Source organism: Amblyomma mixtum, chromosome 6 (genome assembly GCF_055824585.1).
Source record: "Amblyomma mixtum isolate Tamu chromosome 6, ASM5582458v1, whole genome shotgun sequence".
Classification (NCBI taxonomy): Eukaryota; Metazoa; Arthropoda; class Arachnida; order Ixodida; family Ixodidae; genus Amblyomma; species Amblyomma mixtum.
The window spans coordinates 160,747,511-160,767,402 of NC_143017.1; the positions used below are offsets into that span (position 1 = coordinate 160,747,511).

Genomic DNA, 19,892 nt, shown 5'->3' on the forward strand with positions numbered 1-19,892 from the left:
GCCCTTCAGTACGGCGTCCCTCATAGCCTGAGTCGCTTTGGGACGCTATACGCCATAAACCATGAACCATTAAAGAGAATTCGTGAATGGAACGTAATCTCGCGCCCATGGCAAGGCATCTTCTTTGTGAATGTCAGTGGTCTGCACGGCCACAGGATCGACAAGTATGATTCGTGCAGCTGGTCTCTCTTCCTTGTAAGGTTACCCTTATTATTTTCTTTCCCAAAACTGGCTGCGATGTCCTCAATTTAACTTCAAGCTTTGTCGCTAGCCTCCATGTTTTTGCCCCACAGGTGAGGAGTACTGACAATACCACGTCTTGGTGCGATAACCAAAAGACGATAGATTTTAATGTGACCGATAAGGAAACGGAGGCCGGACGACAGTGCCCCTGTATAGGCAAGGAATCAGCAGCGTCGTCATCCTCATAGGCCCAGCGAGGCGACGAACTCGCCAGCAGAGCGGCATCGTTTCAGGCGGCCCTGCCAGGAGAGCAGCTCTTCCAAGATGGCGCGTTCGTTGCGCGCCCGGGACTCGGGCACCTCTTCGCGCAGCTTGCGCACCACAGAGTCCAGCACGGCGCCCAGCCACGTGACGTTGCCGTAGAAGCGCTGCGCATCTGGGCCGCTGAGTGGAGCCAAAGAAGAACAGTGTAACAACGCTAGGCACCTAATGGGTGTCATGGCCCGTATTTTTGTGCTAACCGTTATGAACACGACCCTGTCTCACCAAAGTCCTGTCGTCATAGATCGCATTTTATAATATCAAATAGCAAAGTCATATGGCCCATGGGTGCAACGACAATTGCCTTAATTAAACGTCCCATGAAACCCCTCAAACATGGCCATGATCTATCCTTTCAAACAAAGATAACCCGCAACAGTTGACGCTGAAGAAAGTGCCGCATTCTACGAGGTGTATTTGTACCTGCATTTGGAGAAAGCGCTCCCGAACGCTGTGTCGCGAAGTGCCAAGTCGTCGTCCGAGTCTCCCTCTGTGGGGAATGAAGTAAAAAAAATAATTAGGGAGGGCACTTAGGACCAATTACGGGCTTGGGTTGCAAAAGCATTGCCTTTATTGTTAGTTGTACTTTTTATCTTTATTTATTTTTATTTTTTTATCTTCATTTCTAATGACACATCTGCTCATTAGCATACAGTCGTAAGGCGACGCATATTGTACAATAGGTTCACCGACCAGAAGCAACCCGGTTTTTTGGCCTATGGGTTGCGTGCTCGCCTCGCGGTCTGTTCGGAAAAAAATTCATTTTTCTTTGATACCAAGATGACGTCATCTGGGAATTTTCGTGACCACTTAGTCAGTAAACGACGCCGGTTTTCGTTGCCGATGAGCCGTATAATGCTTTCGCAGTACTAATGCGAACAGTGCTCATACCCTCAAGGCTTTGAAAGAAACACGGGAATATGCGACGCGTAATCTCTTATTTTTATTAATGACAACGCATTTACTTTATGAATGTCGGTAATCTGCACGGCCATGGGATCGATCAGTGTGATTCATACACCTGAGTCCCCTCAAATGACTGGTGCGCTCGCGGTTCATCACCACAGTTTGCACCGCTGTGCTTGCTCTTAGCCTGGTTGGTGACGCGGGTGGTTTACACAAGATAGCGCTACGAGTATTATTGCAGGCCACACACATCTTGGAGGCCTGCATATTAGAGAAAAAAGCAACCAACTAAAATTAAGTAAAACCAGTAACAGAGTAGTCTAATAAAGGTTCCCACGAGCTCTCCCAAATTGCTACGGACTATCACCCATCTGTCAAGAACGCGGTATAACCACCGTTCCGTATTCCCTGCTCCGATTCACTTCTACTTGCCACGACTTAATATTCTTCCCAAAATCGCTTATGATCGCTTCTTATACTACCTCTTCCTCACAAGGCTGCTGTTCACACCCTGAGGACACTTCGCGGGAAGGGCTGAAGTACAGAGTTATCAAAGGTTAGGGGGGCACTTAAGCTCCGCCTTTACTGACATCGCACAGCCCACATACGTCTTTTGCGCTTCGCCTCCAAAGAGACACAGACACCACGGCTAGGATTCGATAGCGCGTCCTTTAGCTCAGTAGCCGGTCGCGGTAACCACCGCATCCTGTCACTTGCTGTTCGCTTCGAGAGAGGTGGATTGGTAAGAGGGAAGGAGAGGCGCCGTAACTATGTGTCATCGCAGACCACATGGTTGTTCTTCCATCTAATAGAAATACGGGTGGTGAGGCTTATCCTGCGCCTGCGTGGTCAGCAGCCGAACGCCATGAGTGCTGAGCCACAGCGGGACGTCCCATTGCTCAGCTGCACTTCTCTGGAAAATGCACGTGTGCTGACTCGCCTGGTCCGAGGGCGAACGACAAGCAGCCGGCCAGGTGCGCCCTCAGGCCCGCGCTGTCCACGGACAGAGGCGGCCTGTCAGGCAGGCAGTACTCGAGGCTGGCAGCGTCGGTGAACGCCACGAGCAGCTTGTCCTCGCCCGCTCCCACCAGCTGGAAGCCCACTGCGCGCTCAGCCACAGCGACGCAGCACGAGGCCTGCAGTACCAGGCTCCGTCCCTGGACCGCGCTGCGCAGCTGTGGCAGAGAGCGAGCGAAACGGTTCAGCGTGGAACAGAAAGAGAAAGGAGGGCGCGTTATGTTCGCGAGTAAACCGGCAGTGATAGCGAAAATTTTGTGTGCACTGATCTTTCATAAACATTTTTTTATGAGAAGGCATTACTAGTCTCATTACGATGAAATCGGGAGGGTGTGTGTGCGCTCCCAGATGGTACAAAAAAAATCCCAGCGATGACAAGAAAAATAGGCTGACGTCAGCGAGCGGCCATATGATGCACAGAGGAAGCCCAGCACGAGTCACATCAGACAATCATATACATGTCGTTCGCTTGTATATATTCGGCACTGGTCGACCTCCATGTGGCGCCAGTTCATTCGCACCAAACTGTGAAGCAACCGTTTGTCGTACAGCGTTCCGAGTGGTGTCATAAAGTTTCTCGTTGCATATAGCTTATACGAAATAAGGGAGTAACTACTCATCGAAATCCACCCAAGCGCTGCCATACGGCTACAAAGGAAAGCTGTACAGCTTTCTCAGAAACTTCGTTCTGGTCCGGGGTTTGAATCCGGGACCACCGCTTCATCGGAGTAGTCGATCAACCAATTGAGCTAACCGGCACAGCAAGCTTATGGTGGGGCGAGAGCGAATTAATCAATAACTTGAAGTGGGAACTGTGTTGGTCAAACACAGGCGTATGTAGCCTTATATCATTGTAGCCATATGGCTGCGCTCGGATGGATGTCAATTATTACAAATCTGCTCCACCTTGGGAGATTCCCCTAAACATTTGACCATAGCTTACATACGGTAATCAAGTTGGAGGCTAGCTTGCGACAGGGATCCGAACCGGCGACATATGCACGTTCATTTGTATGCCTTCCCAGAATTTCGAATCAAGATTGTGATTCAAACGTTCCTCGCACAGCGTTTCGGGTGCTCGTGTGTGCGAGAGGTGTCATGCATCGCGGCATCGGAAACGGTGCAGACAGTTGGGCGTACTGCCTACGGCCCGTCATTTCGTACCTGGATTTCATTGCGGCCAGTTGAGTGAATCATCAACGCTTTCGAATTCCCGCACGTAATCAGTCCTAAGTGTCACTGCCGAATTTTCATTGCAGAAAAGCATTCATTCGTCGATTTTCGCGGCCCGAGTTTTGCGTCCGTACTGGTATTCAGGTCTAAGCTCGGCTAGACGACACTCAAAGCCCCGGTGTTTTACCAGCGCGTACTCTATATATGGACACATATATTGTATACAAATATACATCAAGGCGCAGGTAGGATGGTACGTTATACGGGAAAAGGAAGAAGCAGCCGACAGAGAAGATAGCTTCGATGTGATGCATGGGCGTCTGTGAGCAATTGGTGGAATACATTTCTGCAGCATTTGAACTGAGCATTTTGTATGCGATTCGGAAATTTTAAAATTTTTTGAAAGCATCGCATCTAGTATTCCTTTCGAAGAAAACGTTCACTGCAGGGTTTTCAATGCAGTAAAATCTGCAGTGAACGTTCCAGAGTTCATTAAGTGTTTTCTTTTTTAAACTACATCAGTAGTGCTATTCAAGGGATGGCAGGGTCGGCGAGGTAATAAAATATTTTGAAGTAAGAATGCAGAGGCCACTAGGCATAAAAACGACAGGCATAAAAAAAAGACAGTGCTCGTGTGCATGCATTTTTGATGTCCGTGCTCCTTGTCATTGTGGCTGGGTCGACTCCACTCTGACGAGTTATTTGTCAAGCTTTTCAGTTTTTGTGCCTGTTGGACAGAGCGCGCTATCGTATGCGACGAAACTGACCTTGTGGGCCTTAAGTTCAGACTACTATCAGCGCTAAAAAACGAGGGCAAAAACACGAGAGGAGGAAATCATGAACACAGGATTTCAAATGTCGAGAGTTCTTGCGCCCATGTTCCATGCTTCCAAGCTTGTCCTACCATGTTTCAAAAGATGACTTCAGCTGTCTCTTTTAACTAGCCTAGCATTACCCACCGATGGGAGCTAAAGTATGGTGTGAATATGCCTCAAATGCGCCTTAAATGGCTTACAAGAATATTTTTACTGAGCACTCCTGATTATTTCCCATGTTATCGTTCTTTCACAAATATTTTGCCTTGCTGAATTCTCAAGTCTTTCGGAAAAGCCATGTCATTCAATTTTTCTTATCTAAACATCGAGGTCAACGAATTTTTTTTTCCGTCCTTGTCACAATCCCTTCGATAGCATTTTCACACGACAGGCGAGCGTGTAATGAACATGAACGAAACATGCATCTCGCCCGACTAGTTATTGTGTTATGAACATGAAGTTGATTGCTAGATTCTATAGGGCAGAGTCGAAAGTAGCACTCGTGATCACTGCCCAACACTTACGAATTTAGAAAACGCACCGTTATATGCGACAGAGGCTTGCCGGCGTAGCACAGTTCGAACACAATGAAATGCCTGGTTAGGAAGCATTGATTTGTGCCTGAAAAGATATAGATAAAAATTAGAAAAGTAAGCTACCTCATGAATTAAGATCATCTAGCAAGACATTGTATGTGTCTACCCTACTATTTGGCAAACGCACAGTAATCCCTATGTTCCTTGTGCCTCTGGTGTTGTGTACTCTGTGCCCTTATCCTGCGGGAAGGAATACATTGGTCAAATGGGAAGGTGCCTCAATGTCAGACTTCAGGAACATAATAACAATGTAGGTAATAATTAGGGAGTAATTACTCATTGACATCCACCCGAGCGCAGCCGTACGGCTACAAAGGAAAGCTATACAGCTTTCTCAGAAACTTCGCAGTTAAAGAAAAATTCGTCCTGGATGTCAATGAGTAATTACTCCTTAATTACAAATCTACTCCACCTTGGGGGTTTCCCCTAAACATTTGTAGGTAATATAGCCATCACTGGAAATCTGGCCAAGCACTGTAAAAAATGTGAAAGCAAAACTTGCGCCCCATTATTTGACCAATGTGCAATCATTGAGAAAGGACAAGATCGTACGTCGAGAGAAATAATTGAGGCTTGCAACATCCGTCGTGTGAAAGACCAAAAATGTGAAAGCAAAACTTGCGCCCCATTATTTGACCAATGTGCGATCATTGAGAAAGGACAAGATCGTACGTCGAGAGAAATAATTGAGGCTTGCAACATCCGTCGTGTGAAAGACCAAAAATGTGAAAGCAAAACTTGCGCCCCATTATTTGACCAATGTGCAATCATTGAGAAAGGACAAAATCGTACGTCGAGAGAAATAATTGAGGCTTGCAACATCCGTCGTGTGAAAGACCAAAAATGTGAAAGCAAAACTTGCGCCCCATTATTTGACCAATGTGCAATCATTGAGAAAGGACAAGATCGTACGTCGAGAGAAATAATTGAGGCTTGCAACATCCGTCGTGTGAAAGACCAAAAATGTGAAAGCAAAACTTGCGCCCCATTATTTGAACAATGTGCGATCATTGAGAAAGGACAAGATCGTACGTCGAGAGAAATAATTGAGGCTTGCAACATCCGTCGTGTGAAAGACCAAAAATGTGAAAGCAAAACTTGCGCCCCATTATTTGACCAATGTGCGATCATTGAGAAAGGACAAGATCGTACGTCGAGAGAAATAATTGAGGCTTGCAACATCCGTCGTATGAAAGACCAAAAATGTGAAAGCAAAACTTGCGCCCCATTATTTGACCAATGTGCAATCATTGAGAAAGGACAAGATCGTACGTCGTGAGAAATAATTGAGGCTTGCAACATCCGTCGTGTGAAAGACCAAAAATGTGAAAGCAAAACTTGCGCCCCATTATTTGACCAATGTGCGATCATTGAGAAAGGACAAGATCGTACGTCGAGAGAAATAATTGAGGCTTGCAACATCCGTCGTGTGAAAGACCAAAAATGTGAAAGCAAAACTTGCGCCCCATTATTTGACTGATGTGCAATCATTGAGAAAGGACAAGATCGTACGTCGAGAGAAATAATTGAGGCTTGCAACATCCGTCGTGTGAAAGACCAAAAATGTGAAAGCAAAACTTCCGCCCCATTATTTGACCAATGTGCAATCATTGAGAAAGGACAAGATCGTACGTCGAGAGAAATAATTGAGGCTTGCAACATCCGTCGTGTGAAAGACCAAAAATGTGAAAGCAAAACTTGCGCCCCATTATTTGACCAATGTGCGATCATTGAGAAAGGACAAGATCGTACGTCGAGAGAAATAATTGAGGCTTGCAACATCCATCGTGTGAAAGACCAAAAATGTGAAAGCAAAACTTGCGCCCCATTATTTGACCAATGTGCAATCATTGAGAAAGGACAAGATCGAACGTCGAGAGAAATAATTGAGGCTTGCAACATCCGTCGTGTGAAAGACCACTGTGTCAGTACACCATCCATTAGTTTATCTCAGAAAGAATTGGATTTCCCGAGAACAGCAGGGCATGCGTTGTGACTCTTTGCGTTGTTTGATTTTATCCCACCCTGTTTTTATTGTTTATGCCGAGTTTTAGGTATTTTAATTGTGACATAGGGTTAGCTTTTATTCGTCGCAGGCCTTTACTCCTCCTTCTAGTTGTTTCGTGCTTTTAGCGTCCTTTTTTTTTGCCTCCTTAAAAATTCATCTTCTGTGAGGCCTTAATGTTTTTGATTGCCGGCCCTTCACACCTCGCAGCCTACCAGTTACTAACGTTTTTAAAGTGTTTTTTGATTATTCTTAACGAATTTTATGTTTTAATGCCATAATTTCCGTTGCTGATTGTCTTAGCTTTTAGCCCCTTTTGGGCGACCTCGCCTTTCTTTACCGATCATCCGTTATCTCGCGCCATGGCCCTATACACCCTCCGCTTCTCTTTATCGTCTTTCACCGCCACTACATTTACCAATATGTTTCATCTACTGACGTGACTGTCTTCTGTCTTCTGGATTCCGGTGACCGAGCCGCCCTTTTATCTATGTTCCACCCCCTTATGACTGCTTTATATTCTCGCTATTTCGAAATAAAAATTCAGTTGATAGTCGGCGCCTGTGTTCGTCCTTCCTTGTTTCTTGTGTCCCATCCTTTGCGCTGCTCCACCACGATGCAACAGTACCAACAAGCCTAGCAACTTGCTCTTCTGTCCTTTATACTGCCGTCCTTGATTGTAGTTACTGAGAGGCTATACTGGAAAAAACCAAAACATACGCGAACACCGGAAAACAATGAAAATCGCATTGTAGCCACATATGACTCAAGATAATGCTAAAGAGATATTTTTGCTGCAAGTTTTTGATTATATGTAAAGAACTCGTGCGGATAGACAAGTCCACTCGACTTTTTATGCTGGCGTTCCGATCTTCTGCTGCCGCTTTGACACGAAACTCTCCAAGTTGTCAGCGTCATGGAAGTTCAGGGTGGCTCAGTGCTTCTGTTTGGTTTAGTTTGGTTTATGGGGTTTAACGCCCCAAAGCGACTAAGGCTATGAGAGACACCGCAGTGGAGGGCTCCGGAAATTTCGACCACCTGGGGTTCTTTAACGTGCACTGACATCGCACAGTACACGGGCCTTTGAAATTTCTCCTCCAAAGAAATTCAACCGCCGTGACCGGGATCGAACCCGCGTCTTTCGGGTCAGCAGTTGAGCACCATAACCACTGAGCCACCGTGGCGGCTCAGTGCTTCTGTGCATTTAGATTTCCCTAAACCAGTACATAAGGTGTCATATAGTGCAAGGCATGTTTAGTGCTATGTGGCGTGCATGCTGTACATTGAAACAAAAAGATTAACGATAGTCCTCAAGCATCGCTAGATAGTGCGCCGCTTCTTTCGAGCATACTATCATACTATAGATCAAGCGTCCGACCTTGTCGGCACTTTGTACAGGATGTGTTGCGGGCTGCAGCGTTGTCTGAGTATAGCGCCAAGATGCAATGTTCACAGAGTTGTGCGCTCAAATATGGCTACGTGGTTGAGCATCTAAAAACCCTGTCACGAGTTGCAGTTGTTAAGGGAATAAGAGACGCTCGGTGTCGTCCTTACCGGCTACATCGGAGGACAGGCTTTCTGCCAGGGAGTCTCTAGATCCGTGGCTTCTGTCTCCGCTCAACAACCACTTCGGAAACTGGTCGAAGACGCAAGCGATTCTGCGTGTATTGGCCACAAGTGTTTCACGCATCGTCCAAAACCGAACATTAAAGTCCACGAACGACCAATCAAAATGCAACTTAAGGGGCTATTTGGCTGAAATATTATTTGCCGCCTTAAAGGGGCCCAGAAACACAATCTTAGTTAACTGTTTTGCCTGTTGATTGCATACGGTGAGTTATAATGGTGCTATTAGCGTCGGTAATGCCGCGTATATTCCGTTTTTTAATATTTTAATGTCCTCCCAAAAACAACTTCATGGCTCTGATGGTGTCGCCACACAGTGGCGGGTTTTTAGCAGCGGATATGACATCACCTGGCGCGAGCGTGATGATCGGACAAACAGTAAATATACTGCAAATTGTGTGAATAAATAGAGACACATTTTGTCACCTGTCTGCGTTTTATATTAGATCAACAAAAACAACTTGTTTGTCTTAGATAAAGGCCCTGCAAAGCAAGTAAAATAAAAATACACCACCAGGGGCACTCTGGCATGGAAACGACGCTGCCCGTCTCAGCAAGAACGAGTTACAGAGAGCAGGCAACCATGGAGTACAAACTTCCGCTACGTGCTCTGGCTGGCTGTTTTGATTGGTTGCGCCAGGTGCCGTCATTGGGAGAGCAAAATAGGAGTGGGAAGCCCCGCCAAAATCGAGTTGAGGGCAGCGTTTTGTTTGCTTGTATTTTGAAATTTCTTCACTGAATAACTCCCGTTCCTGTGCATCGATTCCTGTAATTCTTTTTAAGTCAGCATCTGTGTGACATGAAGAACCCAACTGAAGTATAGCCGGTATCCCCCCAAGCAGTGTTTCGCAGCCCCTTTAAGTATTCCCAAAACTGCAGCATGTTCAGGAGGGATACGTAGGATAGCATACAGAGGCAGACGGTTGAAACAGGTTGCAATAAAAAAAGTTGAAAATAAATCACCTACCTTTGGACTTCTATGAAATTGGGTGCCCTGTAGCGCATTCCATGCCTAAGCATGCTGAGCTTGCTGCAAAATAAACAGAGTGGTGGTCACTTGTACTGTAGAAATGACACTGGAACAATTGGAATAACATCGGGGATGGTGCCGCGTATGTAACCTTTTAATTACGCAGGCGTGCTTTGAGCCATGGGCACTTTTTTTAAAAAAAAATGGCAGGTTGTTTTCTCACGGCGCACATTGCCAAATAAAGAGGCGCCCAAATACATTCTACGCGTGCTAACACGTGACAGGTGCCTGCAATGTTAATGCAGGAATCATGTCGATACCTACGCCCTCCAAAAAGTAAAAAAACAAATATGGAGTAGGCGTGCAGCTTGCTTCAAAAACTGCCTGTCCTGGCTTTATACAGTCAAGCAATATTGCGGCGCAGTTGACTAAAGTTGGAATGAGATATGTTGTAAGTGGGACAAGTAGCGAGCAGTGAATAAGGGTTTTCATTTTGTTCTTGACATTTACTTTAGATACGGTCTAGCCATCTCGAACATAATATTTCGACAACGTTGTGGACGCTTCAGTTAGAGGCCTTTTTTCTTTTTTCCTGAAATACTGCCGACTGCGATGTTCGGAACCGTGAGGCCTGGCGTACGACAACATATTTTGTTCTTTCGTGGAGACCCCGGGTGATATTTTTTAGGGCTAGAGGAAAAGTTGGGGTGGGGAACAGGGGAACGCGTTTTCAACGAGAGTAGGTTTAGGTTGGGGGAAAGTTGAATTAAGAGGGGAGAAATTTTCTTCTTCAGCTCCCCCCCCCCCCCCTGCCCTTTTCCCTCTTCCTTTTCGCTTGGCTACGTGCTCGCACGAATCAATTAGATTTGAAGCCATGGGGCAGTCATCCTCTCCCTGTGTGTATGCAAGCGAGACAGTCTCACTCACACGCTACACTCGATGGCAGCGGCTATGGAGTCGACCCGCGGCTGGGAAAAGTCGGCAGTGACCGGCACCACCTTGAGGACGGTCCTCCTGAGCACCGAGACCAACTGGAAGACCTCGCTGTGGCGGCCGCGGGCAAGCCACTTGCAACGCACCTGGCTCCTGCACCACCAGAAATAAGTCAATTCCTGCTTGTGCTTGACTTTCCTTGTTTTTCTTGTTAAGCCAGATAAAATTAACGTTTGCAGTAACTCGCATAAAAAAAAAACCTTTAGCCTCTACGCCTACTAAACAGTAGCACTAGACATGCCAGATGACGCTAGGTAAAGCTATTTAGGATTGCTAGGGATGGGTAAAAAGAAAGACAACAAGAGCTAGCAAAAAGTTTCCTTCAGGATGCAAGTACGCTAAGATCCTAATAAAAAAAAAAAGCGTTGAAAAATTATTTATGCATCGTCTTCGTTTCACATACATCTACCGATTTTAGAGCCATCATACTCTCGGACTGCTAGCTTAGCAAGTATAGAACATTTCCAAGGGCTAAGAACACAATTCCGGTACTAGTAGTAGTAGTAGTTGTAGCATTGGTATTAGTGACTAGGATAACAGGGCCTATGCAGGGCCGATATCGGCGCGCAGCGGGCCTTAGAAAAGAATAGGGTGCGCTTTCGGGCGTTATTCTTCTTTCGGTTACAATTTAGGCTGTTATATATTTTTTAAGCTTCAGCGAAGTAAACAGAGCAAGCATCCATTCCGAGCACGCTCCTTACCCGCTAGGTAGGAAGGCCAGGAAAGTCAGCGGGCTGTCCTGGTTACACAGGTCCAGCAGCCGGCTAGGAAATACTTCAATGGGCTGCAGAAAAACAACGTGCAGCGCCATGGACTGATCGGCTTATTGCTTATTGATTAATGGCATTACACGGTGAGGTAGAAAGGGAGGGAAGAACGTTGCACACCAAGATGAATATACTACAGGAATCAAACACTCGCATTGTTGGCAAAGGAGCACGAAGTAAAGCAAAACAAGGTTATCAATAGAGTATAGAATGTGAAAGAATTATACAAAGCAAACAAGCATGCAAAAAACCTATGAACACTTACAGATATCAAACCGGCACGCAAAAAAACTTGCGACTTTGAGAAGAAAATACGGCGAAATTTCAAAGCAAGAAACTCCATTGTTTGCAAAATTGTAAATATTTAGGGTTATAACGTATTCATGTCGAACATACTCGGACAAAAATTTTGAAAGTTGGAAAATTGCAAGATACTGCTATGTAAGTATTGAAGTTAATGGTCCATTCTTCTGATATGTAGTAAAATCTTTGTGTTTTCATCGATCGCAGTGAACAGCTAAGATGGCCATAGAAAGCCAATGGGGAACGCTTTTGACGATAACAAAAACATTAATGAAAAAACTGAAGACTGCCTCGGGTGATCTGCGGATATACTGATTGTTATAGTGAAGTCTCACATTATATGAAAAAATTGGGTCGATCAAAGGATTCCTGCTCGAAAATGCTTTTGTTTAAAATTGTTGGGTATGGGGCTATCTCGGAACGAAAGAAAAATGCTTTGAGCAGGAAAAAAATTCAATAATTTGAAAGTGATGGCAGGTAAATAATGTTTGGGATTCACCTCGACGTCAAAGACACTCCAGAAAGCGTAGCGAAGTTTTTGACCCTTCGTGGCAGCTTTGTTCTAGCAGAGCTCAGAGCTGCCACAGCATGACTGCGAGCTTAGCTTTCGACGAGTGGTTACATGGCTACAGTCACTCAAGATACTTCTTCTATTTTCACTCTGCAGGCCCGCCTTGGCTCTCCGAAATCTTCACGTCTCTCAGATATGCCTTAATGAAATATTTTTCACAATAACAAGAATAGACGACACGAAAAAGTGGGCATTCTTCATATTGTTATGCTCAGGTTTAAACGTGAAATATCTCGCGTGTAAGGCCATGTCTGTTTCAAGCGCAATAATTGCTGTTGACGTTACCCGTTTGATTGGTTGTTCGGAATTCCATAGGCCTTCGGCTGGCTCTGAAAACAACAAAAGTGTCAAGCATGTTTTGAGCCTCTTTGGTAGTCGCAAAACGCGAGCTCATACTAAGCATTACGTTTCGTTAGAAAATAGCCATGCACAGCCTCATAGCGTAGCGCTCTTTTCCAGATAGCAGGTCCACGATGGGGATTCTTGATAGCAAAAGAAAAAAAAAATATTGCTGTTCAGCTCTGCAGGATAAGACACAGAGCTCAGCGGCAGTTGTTTGCTTCTGCTGCTCCTGCCGTTGGTATTTATTCTCTTTAGGCAACACTAGAGGCAACATGTAACCGCGTGACCAATGTGCCACGTAACTGCGCATCCTCGCCATGCAGAAATATGCCCCCCCCCCCCCCCAAAAAAAAAATGACGTCACACATGACGTCAAGGTACGTGACATGTGTTGTGACCATATGGGGTGACGATGCTCGGATGCTAAAACGTCCCAGATGCAGCTCTAGCTGTAAAACAATTCAAAATCGCTGTAAATTGTTGCAGGTAAAATGAGAAAGTCAGTGCATGCTCTACAGGTTTCCTTGTGATGGACAGGCATGTCGGTTGATTGCCATTATATGCTACCTGTTATTTTGGTTTTGTTGCAACGAATGACACGGCCCGTTCTCAAGGTTATGCCATCATCAGGTAATTTCAAATGTCGTTCAATTGCGCGGCAGGTGATCTTTATAAGTGTCGATGAACTTAACAGGTGTCGGCTGCGGCTGAACAGAGTTTTCCTCGAAACTTAGTTCAATCTCTTGGTCACATGCGGCTCATCAATAAATACAATCATGCTTGGATATTGTCTTCTATCCTTTTAGTGCTCCGTTCGAATTTAATTTCGGGGAATGAAATTTTTGTGCGAGCTTAGTGCTTTGCGTGCGCAACAGCTCAAAATTGCACAGCGCCTGGATAATCTTATAGGGTGATGTTTGGCTTCAGCGCTTCACTGAACGTAGTTTTTATAACACACCTTCACATGTTTGCGTGCTCGTATGCATTCTGTCAGAGAAAGTTGTAGTTTAGGGAGTGCACTCTCTAGGACATCATTCTTCCATGCGATTCGAGAACATACGGTGGCGGGAGGCATCGAAAACTCAGTCGATATGCTGGGTCCGTTGACCGCCACTTGGTCAGTTAAGCAGTTCGTTTAGCTGGGACCGCTGACCTGATTTGAACTTAATTGCTGTTGCGGTCTCAATATCAGTTTGCGCCATCATGCAACACTGCTGAACTGCTGTTCAGATGAACTGATGGTGAGCTGAACTGTCCTTTAAATCTCCTCTGTGAGAAGGATGCCGATATAGAGGGTGTTTCACCAAGACTACACAATTTATAAAAATAGGCTCTTCGAGTTTGAAGATCAATTTTTGCGTTACAGCATTGTCAGACGGTGTATTACATCGGAATACAGCCAAGATGTGATAACTGGCAGGCCTGCTAACTAATATTAAATCGTTAACTTTTTAACTATTACTGTTAAGCTCATTACTTATGGAAAGGAGTGTAGCCCATCGCAATTAATATCCATAGCAGTTTTTAGAATTTCGAGAACATGGCTACTGTCGGTGCTGTGGCCCATCAAATTTTGGTTATTTTGACGAGTTACGTGCACTGGAGAGGTTGCTTTGCCTGCACGCTTCTCGAAAGCGCATGTGTTTTGGCGCGATGTAGCCAGAATTTGTAGGGCCACAGCCTCGATGGTAACCATGTTTTCGAAATTCTAAAAACTTATACAGTTATTAACTACGGTGGGCTACACATCCTTAATAATTAAGGAGCCTAACAGTAACAGTTGAAAAGTTAACTATTAGATATTAGTTAACCAGCCTGCTAGTTAGCACATCTTAGCTGTATTCTGATGTACTACAGCACTGACAGCGCTATGGCGAAAAAAGCGCTGTTCCAACTCAAAAGGCCTATTTTTAAAAATTGTGTTAAGTCTTTGTTGAAACACCCTGTATAACGGCCTGAAACTGAGACGGTGTCCAAATACCATCTGGCTCGGACCAAGTGGCCGCCTGCTCTCCCGCACCGATCTCGGATAAGGTGCTGATCTCGAAAAGAGAGCCAGCGGCCGAGCCAGAGGCGCGCTCGGGTAGACCATGCCGCTCCGCCCTGGCGTTCTCGTGCAAGTCGCACTCAGCAGCCGCCTCTTCGTCATCCTCAGCGTCGTCTTCGCCAAAAGCCGAGCGTCTTTCGACCAGCAACGGCTGCCGATCCAACAGCGCGTACGACTCGCCGTACGGTCTCTGTTTTCGTCCCGACCAAGGGGTCCTCCAGCTCCATCCGTGCCTCACAGTGTGCAGTGCCATCAGCGCGACCAGCAAGACCACGCCCGTCAGCACACTCGAACATGCTACGTAGAAGATCACCTGTGGACATGGTATGGTGCCGAGGCGAGGAATGTAGAAGAAGGCGAACGTAAACAAAAATCAAAAAGGTTTTGCCTAATCTCCCACCGCTGATTACAAAAAAGTTGCAGTCATTAATTATATATCCATGCCCAAAGGAGATTTATGTAGGCGTTCAACGGTTGGTGTCTCATTTGCACGTACGTACATGTCACACATGCGGACAGGACTTGCACTATTCTGTCCGCATGTCCTCATTGACTTATCCCTCGTGGCGTCTGGCAGTTTCACGGAACAGCGTCACTAAGCGGAGCTGTGTAAAGTTCTTTAAAGAGTAAGATACACACCGCACAGCAGCACGCAGTCGGTATGCGCGTGCCTGTGGAATTTGCTCCAAGTTTACGAGAATTATTCACGACTAGTGCTGTATTTCAGGCCTCATGCGGCGTTGCAGTTGGATACAGACTGTACTCCAACGAACAAATCCAAGTAAATCAGCCAGCGCGTTCGGTTTTACTCAAGTAGTTCACACACCTGGTGATCCCGCATGAACTGGAGCAGCTGTCGGCCATAGTCAGGCCTGGAAGAGTCGTGAGGTCCGCTGTCACCGCCCATGACCAGCCAACTGGGTTTGCGTGGCCACGCGACAGGCAGCGAAGGCTTGCTACTGCTCGAGTTGCGGCCGTCGTCCGCCCGTAGTCTCTTAGCTTGCTCAGACCTGATGCGCTCAATATAGCGGTAGGTGTCGTAGTCTGGCAGGTCAGAAAACTGCCTCGTGAAGAGCGCCAGCGTCTTTCCGGTCGGTCTCACTGAGGCCGCCAGGCACGGTAGCAGCAGAACCATCGGAACTGCGCGGTACATACCAGATGTATGATCAAGGTGCACAGAGCTGCACTTCAATAGCTGCCCTAAGGCAGAGATTTGCTTCTTCTCCTTCTTTCTCTTTCCCTATTAATAGCTCACACTGACCAAAGATGGCTGATGGAGGTAGTGTTGAAGACAGTGATGAGGAGAGGGAGAAAAAAATTATGTGGCCATTCTTAAAGGGACCCTGTAATGATTTCGATGGACAAAGTCTAGTGCAACAGATCTGTAGAGCTGGTTTTTGTTGGTATTCGAATGAAGTTTGAAAGCCCTGCGTGGAGCCTATAATTTAGAAATCATTTTAAAAATCGCTGTTGTTAAACAGAAAACCGAAATGTGAAAACCAAATCACATAGGAAGAGCGAAACAAAACTGCGCGAAGACGACGGGACAAAAGAAAGGCACGAATACACACACACAAAGCGCAGACTCTTGACTGGCACGTTGACAGTGCGATGAGGTTAACATAGGTAGTTGCCGCTTGTCCCTTGTTCATAGGAAGAGTGGTAGAGCCCAGAGTAGAAGAAATGTATCGAAGTAAGACATGATGTTGGGCTAGTCGGTTCATGGTAAGAGCGAAACAAAACTGCGCGAAGACGACGGGACAAAAGAAAGGCACGAATACACACATACAAAGCGCAGACTCTTGACTGGCACGTTGACAGTGCGATGAGGTTAACATAGGTAGTTGCCGCTTGTCCCTTGCTCATAGGAAGAGTGGTAGAGCCCAGAGTAGAAGAAATGTATCGAAGTAAGACATGATGTTGGGCTAGTCGGTTCATGGTAAGAGCGAAACAAAACTGCGCGAAGACGACGGGACAAAAGAAAGGCACGAATACACACATACAAAGCGCAGACTCTTGACTGGCACGTTGACAGTGCGATGAGGTTAACATAGGTAGTTGCCGCTTGTCCCTTGTTCATAGGAAGAGTGGTAGAGCCCAGAGTAGAAGAAATGTATCGAAGTAAGACATGATGTTGGGCTAGTCGGTTCATGGTAAGAGCGAAACAAAACTGCGCGAAGACATAGGAACTCTGGAACGGCAGTCCGCCATTGACTGCTGTCTAATGTCACAGGGAATTTATCTGTGAACTGGCACTTTCATTTATTGAATGTGGGCAAGATTTTGAGATGGCCGTCTCAAAATCTTGTCCACATTCAATAAATGTAAGTGTCAGTTCACAGGTGAGGGGCTAAAAGAGAGAGAGAGAGAAAAGAACGGAAAGGCAGAGAGGTTAACCAGGCGATGCCCAGTTGGCTACCCTACACTTGGGGAGGGGAACAAAGGGGAAAAAAGGAAAAAGAGCGGCAAGGAAATGAGTTGTCTAAGCGTCCAGCGACCACTATGTCACAGAGACAGAGGGCGCGCACTGAAAACTTAAAGATTATAGGCGGGAATGCAACCCCGAGTCCCTTAAGAAAGTCAGGAGCGCTTTCACCGCTTTCCGTTGTCTGGAAGGTTGTGTCCAAGGCCCCAGAGCGTTAGACTCTGTTAAAGGACGCGAGTCCAAGCGGAGCAGAGAAGCACTTAAAAAACCGCGCTCTCGCTCAAAACGAGGGCAGTCACAGAGGAGGTGGCTGATCGTTTCGTCACAACCGCACTGGTCACACGCAGGAGAGTCAGCCATTGCGATGAGATGGGAATAGGCGTTTGTGAACGCCACTCCCAGCCACAGGCGGCACAACAGCGTAGTATCACTGCGGGGGAGGCCGAATGGTATATGATGTTGGAGCAAGAGGTTGAAGTGATGCGAGCGGGGTGTCCAAACTCCAGGGGCAGACCACGACGTTACAGTCAGGTTTCGGGCGAGTAGTTGAAGGTGCCTTGCTGCGTCAGCTCTTGTCAGTGGTATGCGGACAGTGTTGGTTGTATCGTGAGCCGATCGAGCAGCATCGTCAGCTAAGGCGTTACCAACAATGCCGCTATGGCCTGGTACCCACTGGAATCTTGTGGCAGGTTGTTAAGGTGGATGAAGGCTGGGTCAAGACCAAAACTCCTAGTAAGAGAACGCCGCAAATTCGCAGCGATACTGTACGTGCACCAAATGGCGCATGGCCTTAAAACGTTGCGGCCCGGTATAACGTCCCGGCGGTCTTTTCTGCGCATCGGTAGTTGTGTGCAGTCTGTTCTCATGTGCGCAGTCCGGGTATTGATATAGGAAAAAGAAGAAAAAAAAAAGAAACGAGTGCACCGTCAAGCACGCAGCCCTGTCCGTGCCGTGTAGTGTGGGGTTTGTCTAGAAGTTGCCACTGACCCGTGGTGTTTTAAACATAGGTCAGACCGGGCGCTGCATTAATGAAAGATTAGGGGAGCACAAGTAATTACTTGGAGGGGATTCCAATAATAACTTCTCGAAACATTGCCGCACATGCGGTACTAATGACAAAAAAAAAAAGAAACAGTGCACACTGCTGTTTGGTAGCACAACCATTCATTTTAGGCACTGTGACCATGGGAGTGCTCATGGGAGCCTTTCACGTGCACTTAAATAGTGCCAATTGTATCAGTCAAACTTCCATTGGATTGACTGCTAGGAAATTCGGATTTTTGGACTGATAGCTTGGGTTTCAATGACAATTTTTTAGTGCTTTGTTTTCCATGCATGCTGTCTCGTGTGATCCCTATTTATACTCGTACCTTTCTAGAATAAACTTGACTTGCGAGTTAGCGCCTGTCCTTGTATTTCTTTTTCTTCTACCGTGTGTTGCCTTTCGCTCTTTTTTTCAGCTTTGCACAAGAGTACGCAGAAATGAATAACTTAGCAATCTTCGGAAATAATCTTTGGAAGAGAACCAGTGGAACTAATTTGTTTCGTTCAGTAAAAAGTAGAAAACTCGGCCATCGGTGAGTTTAACTGGTCGCCTCTCATGCTGCCGCTTTAACTCGTCGTCTTTGTCATTTTCCATCCTTTAGTTTTAGCATCGACATGCCAAATGTCAATAGCGTGCTGCTGGAAGAGAAGCGGCTGATGGCGACGGCTCTTCAAGCCTGGAAAGCAGCCATAGAGGCCATGCACGCTACCCGTGTGTGTCGTAGAATAGAAGTGTGTCATGGCGATGGCTCGTACAGAAGCCAAAGGATCTGATCAATACCAGAGTGCGGCTACCACGAATAAGGCGTCCTAGATTGCGGTACGTCTTTCCGGAAATGCATTTCACGCCTACCAGTACTCTCAGAATCAGAATTGGTTTATTGGTATAAAAAGCAAAATATAACGTGAAAAATTTATACAAAAGGATCTCCCGTAGTCAGTGACTGTACTGAGACCTCGCATATAATTAAGTAAAACAGTTGTAAGTAATGAAACACAGCAGTTGCAATAAAAACTCAATGAACAATTGTGCAGTTACAGCTATCGGCAGCGGTGCAGTTAATAAAGAAAAGGTGCGTGCGAACAAACATAGGCTTGTACAAGTAGTATATAGTTTAAGAAGTTACACAATACAAAACAAGAAAGAACAGGGGAGCAAGAAGTAATGGGTAAAGTCGCGCTTGGAATATGTAATGCGCAGTTCACAAATATGCTATTCGCATCCTGTGAGTTAATTCTATAATTTTATGGTATGATTCATATTTAGTACGAGATAGATTACAGTTCTTTTTAAATTCTCTAAACCGGCTGCAGCACGTTGTAGTTGACAGGTGACAGCCAAGCAGCATAAAATATTCTGCCACAACTGGAGCCCGCTTGCCCCTATTTTCGATTTGAAGGGTGCAAAGGCCAGCTGCGCTCTCTGCTTTAGATGAGGGCCTTCGCATCGGATGTCAGAGACAGATTGGTACGGTCGCGTTTACATTCGAAAAGGGAGGCATATCTGGCTTTTCCCGCAGCCGTCGTCGACACTTTGGCACATACCGCTAAATTGTGCGTCTGTTTTGTTTTTTCCCCTCACATCTTCACTCTTTCAACTCACTTTTATCTGTATGAGGCAGTGATAGTGGTTCGTTCCTGGCCCGTGCACTTTCCTTTTAATCCTTCGTGCAGCGACTTATAGCGTTGAGAGCTGCATTTTCATTTCTGATCTGCAAATAACTCATCTTAGGTTTTTCATCCTCGGCACGTCTTTGCCCCGGCGACCGCCTCCCGACGTCAAAGTCC

At 46.1% G+C, this 19,892-nt stretch overlaps 1 protein-coding gene across 1 annotated transcript; it reads right to left on the bottom strand.

Moving 5' to 3' along the window:
* Nucleotides 1-425: 425 nt before the first annotated feature.
* Nucleotides 426-15,770, bottom strand: LOC149341004 (uncharacterized). The gene is made up of 11 exons (XM_089551216.1): nt 15,462-15,770; nt 14,570-14,948; nt 12,532-12,575; nt 11,307-11,389; nt 10,540-10,698; nt 9,610-9,672; nt 8,571-8,674; nt 4,957-5,036; nt 2,351-2,585; nt 928-994; nt 426-627 (listed from the first exon to the last, which is right to left on the bottom strand). The coding sequence occupies exons 1-11, from the start codon at nt 15,768-15,770 to the stop codon at nt 426-428; spliced, it is 1,725 nt and encodes a 574-aa protein (XP_089407342.1).
* Between the last annotated feature and the right edge of the window lie 4,122 nt (nt 15,771-19,892).

Bases quoted from the DNA above. Each gene is read 5' to 3' on its own strand.
- LOC149341004 (XM_089551216.1), bottom strand. From the start codon at position 15,770: ATGGTTCTGCTGCTACCGTGCCTGGCGGCCTCAGTGAGACCGACCGGA. The intron at 10,699-11,306 runs GTAAGGAGCGTG...CTGGTGGTGCAG, and splicing joins CTGGCCTTCCTACCTAGCGG to GAGCCAGGTGCGTTGCAAGT. The intron at 8,675-9,609 runs GTAGGTGATTTA...CAATACACGCAG, and splicing joins AATTTCATAGAAGTCCAAAG to AATCGCTTGCGTCTTCGACC.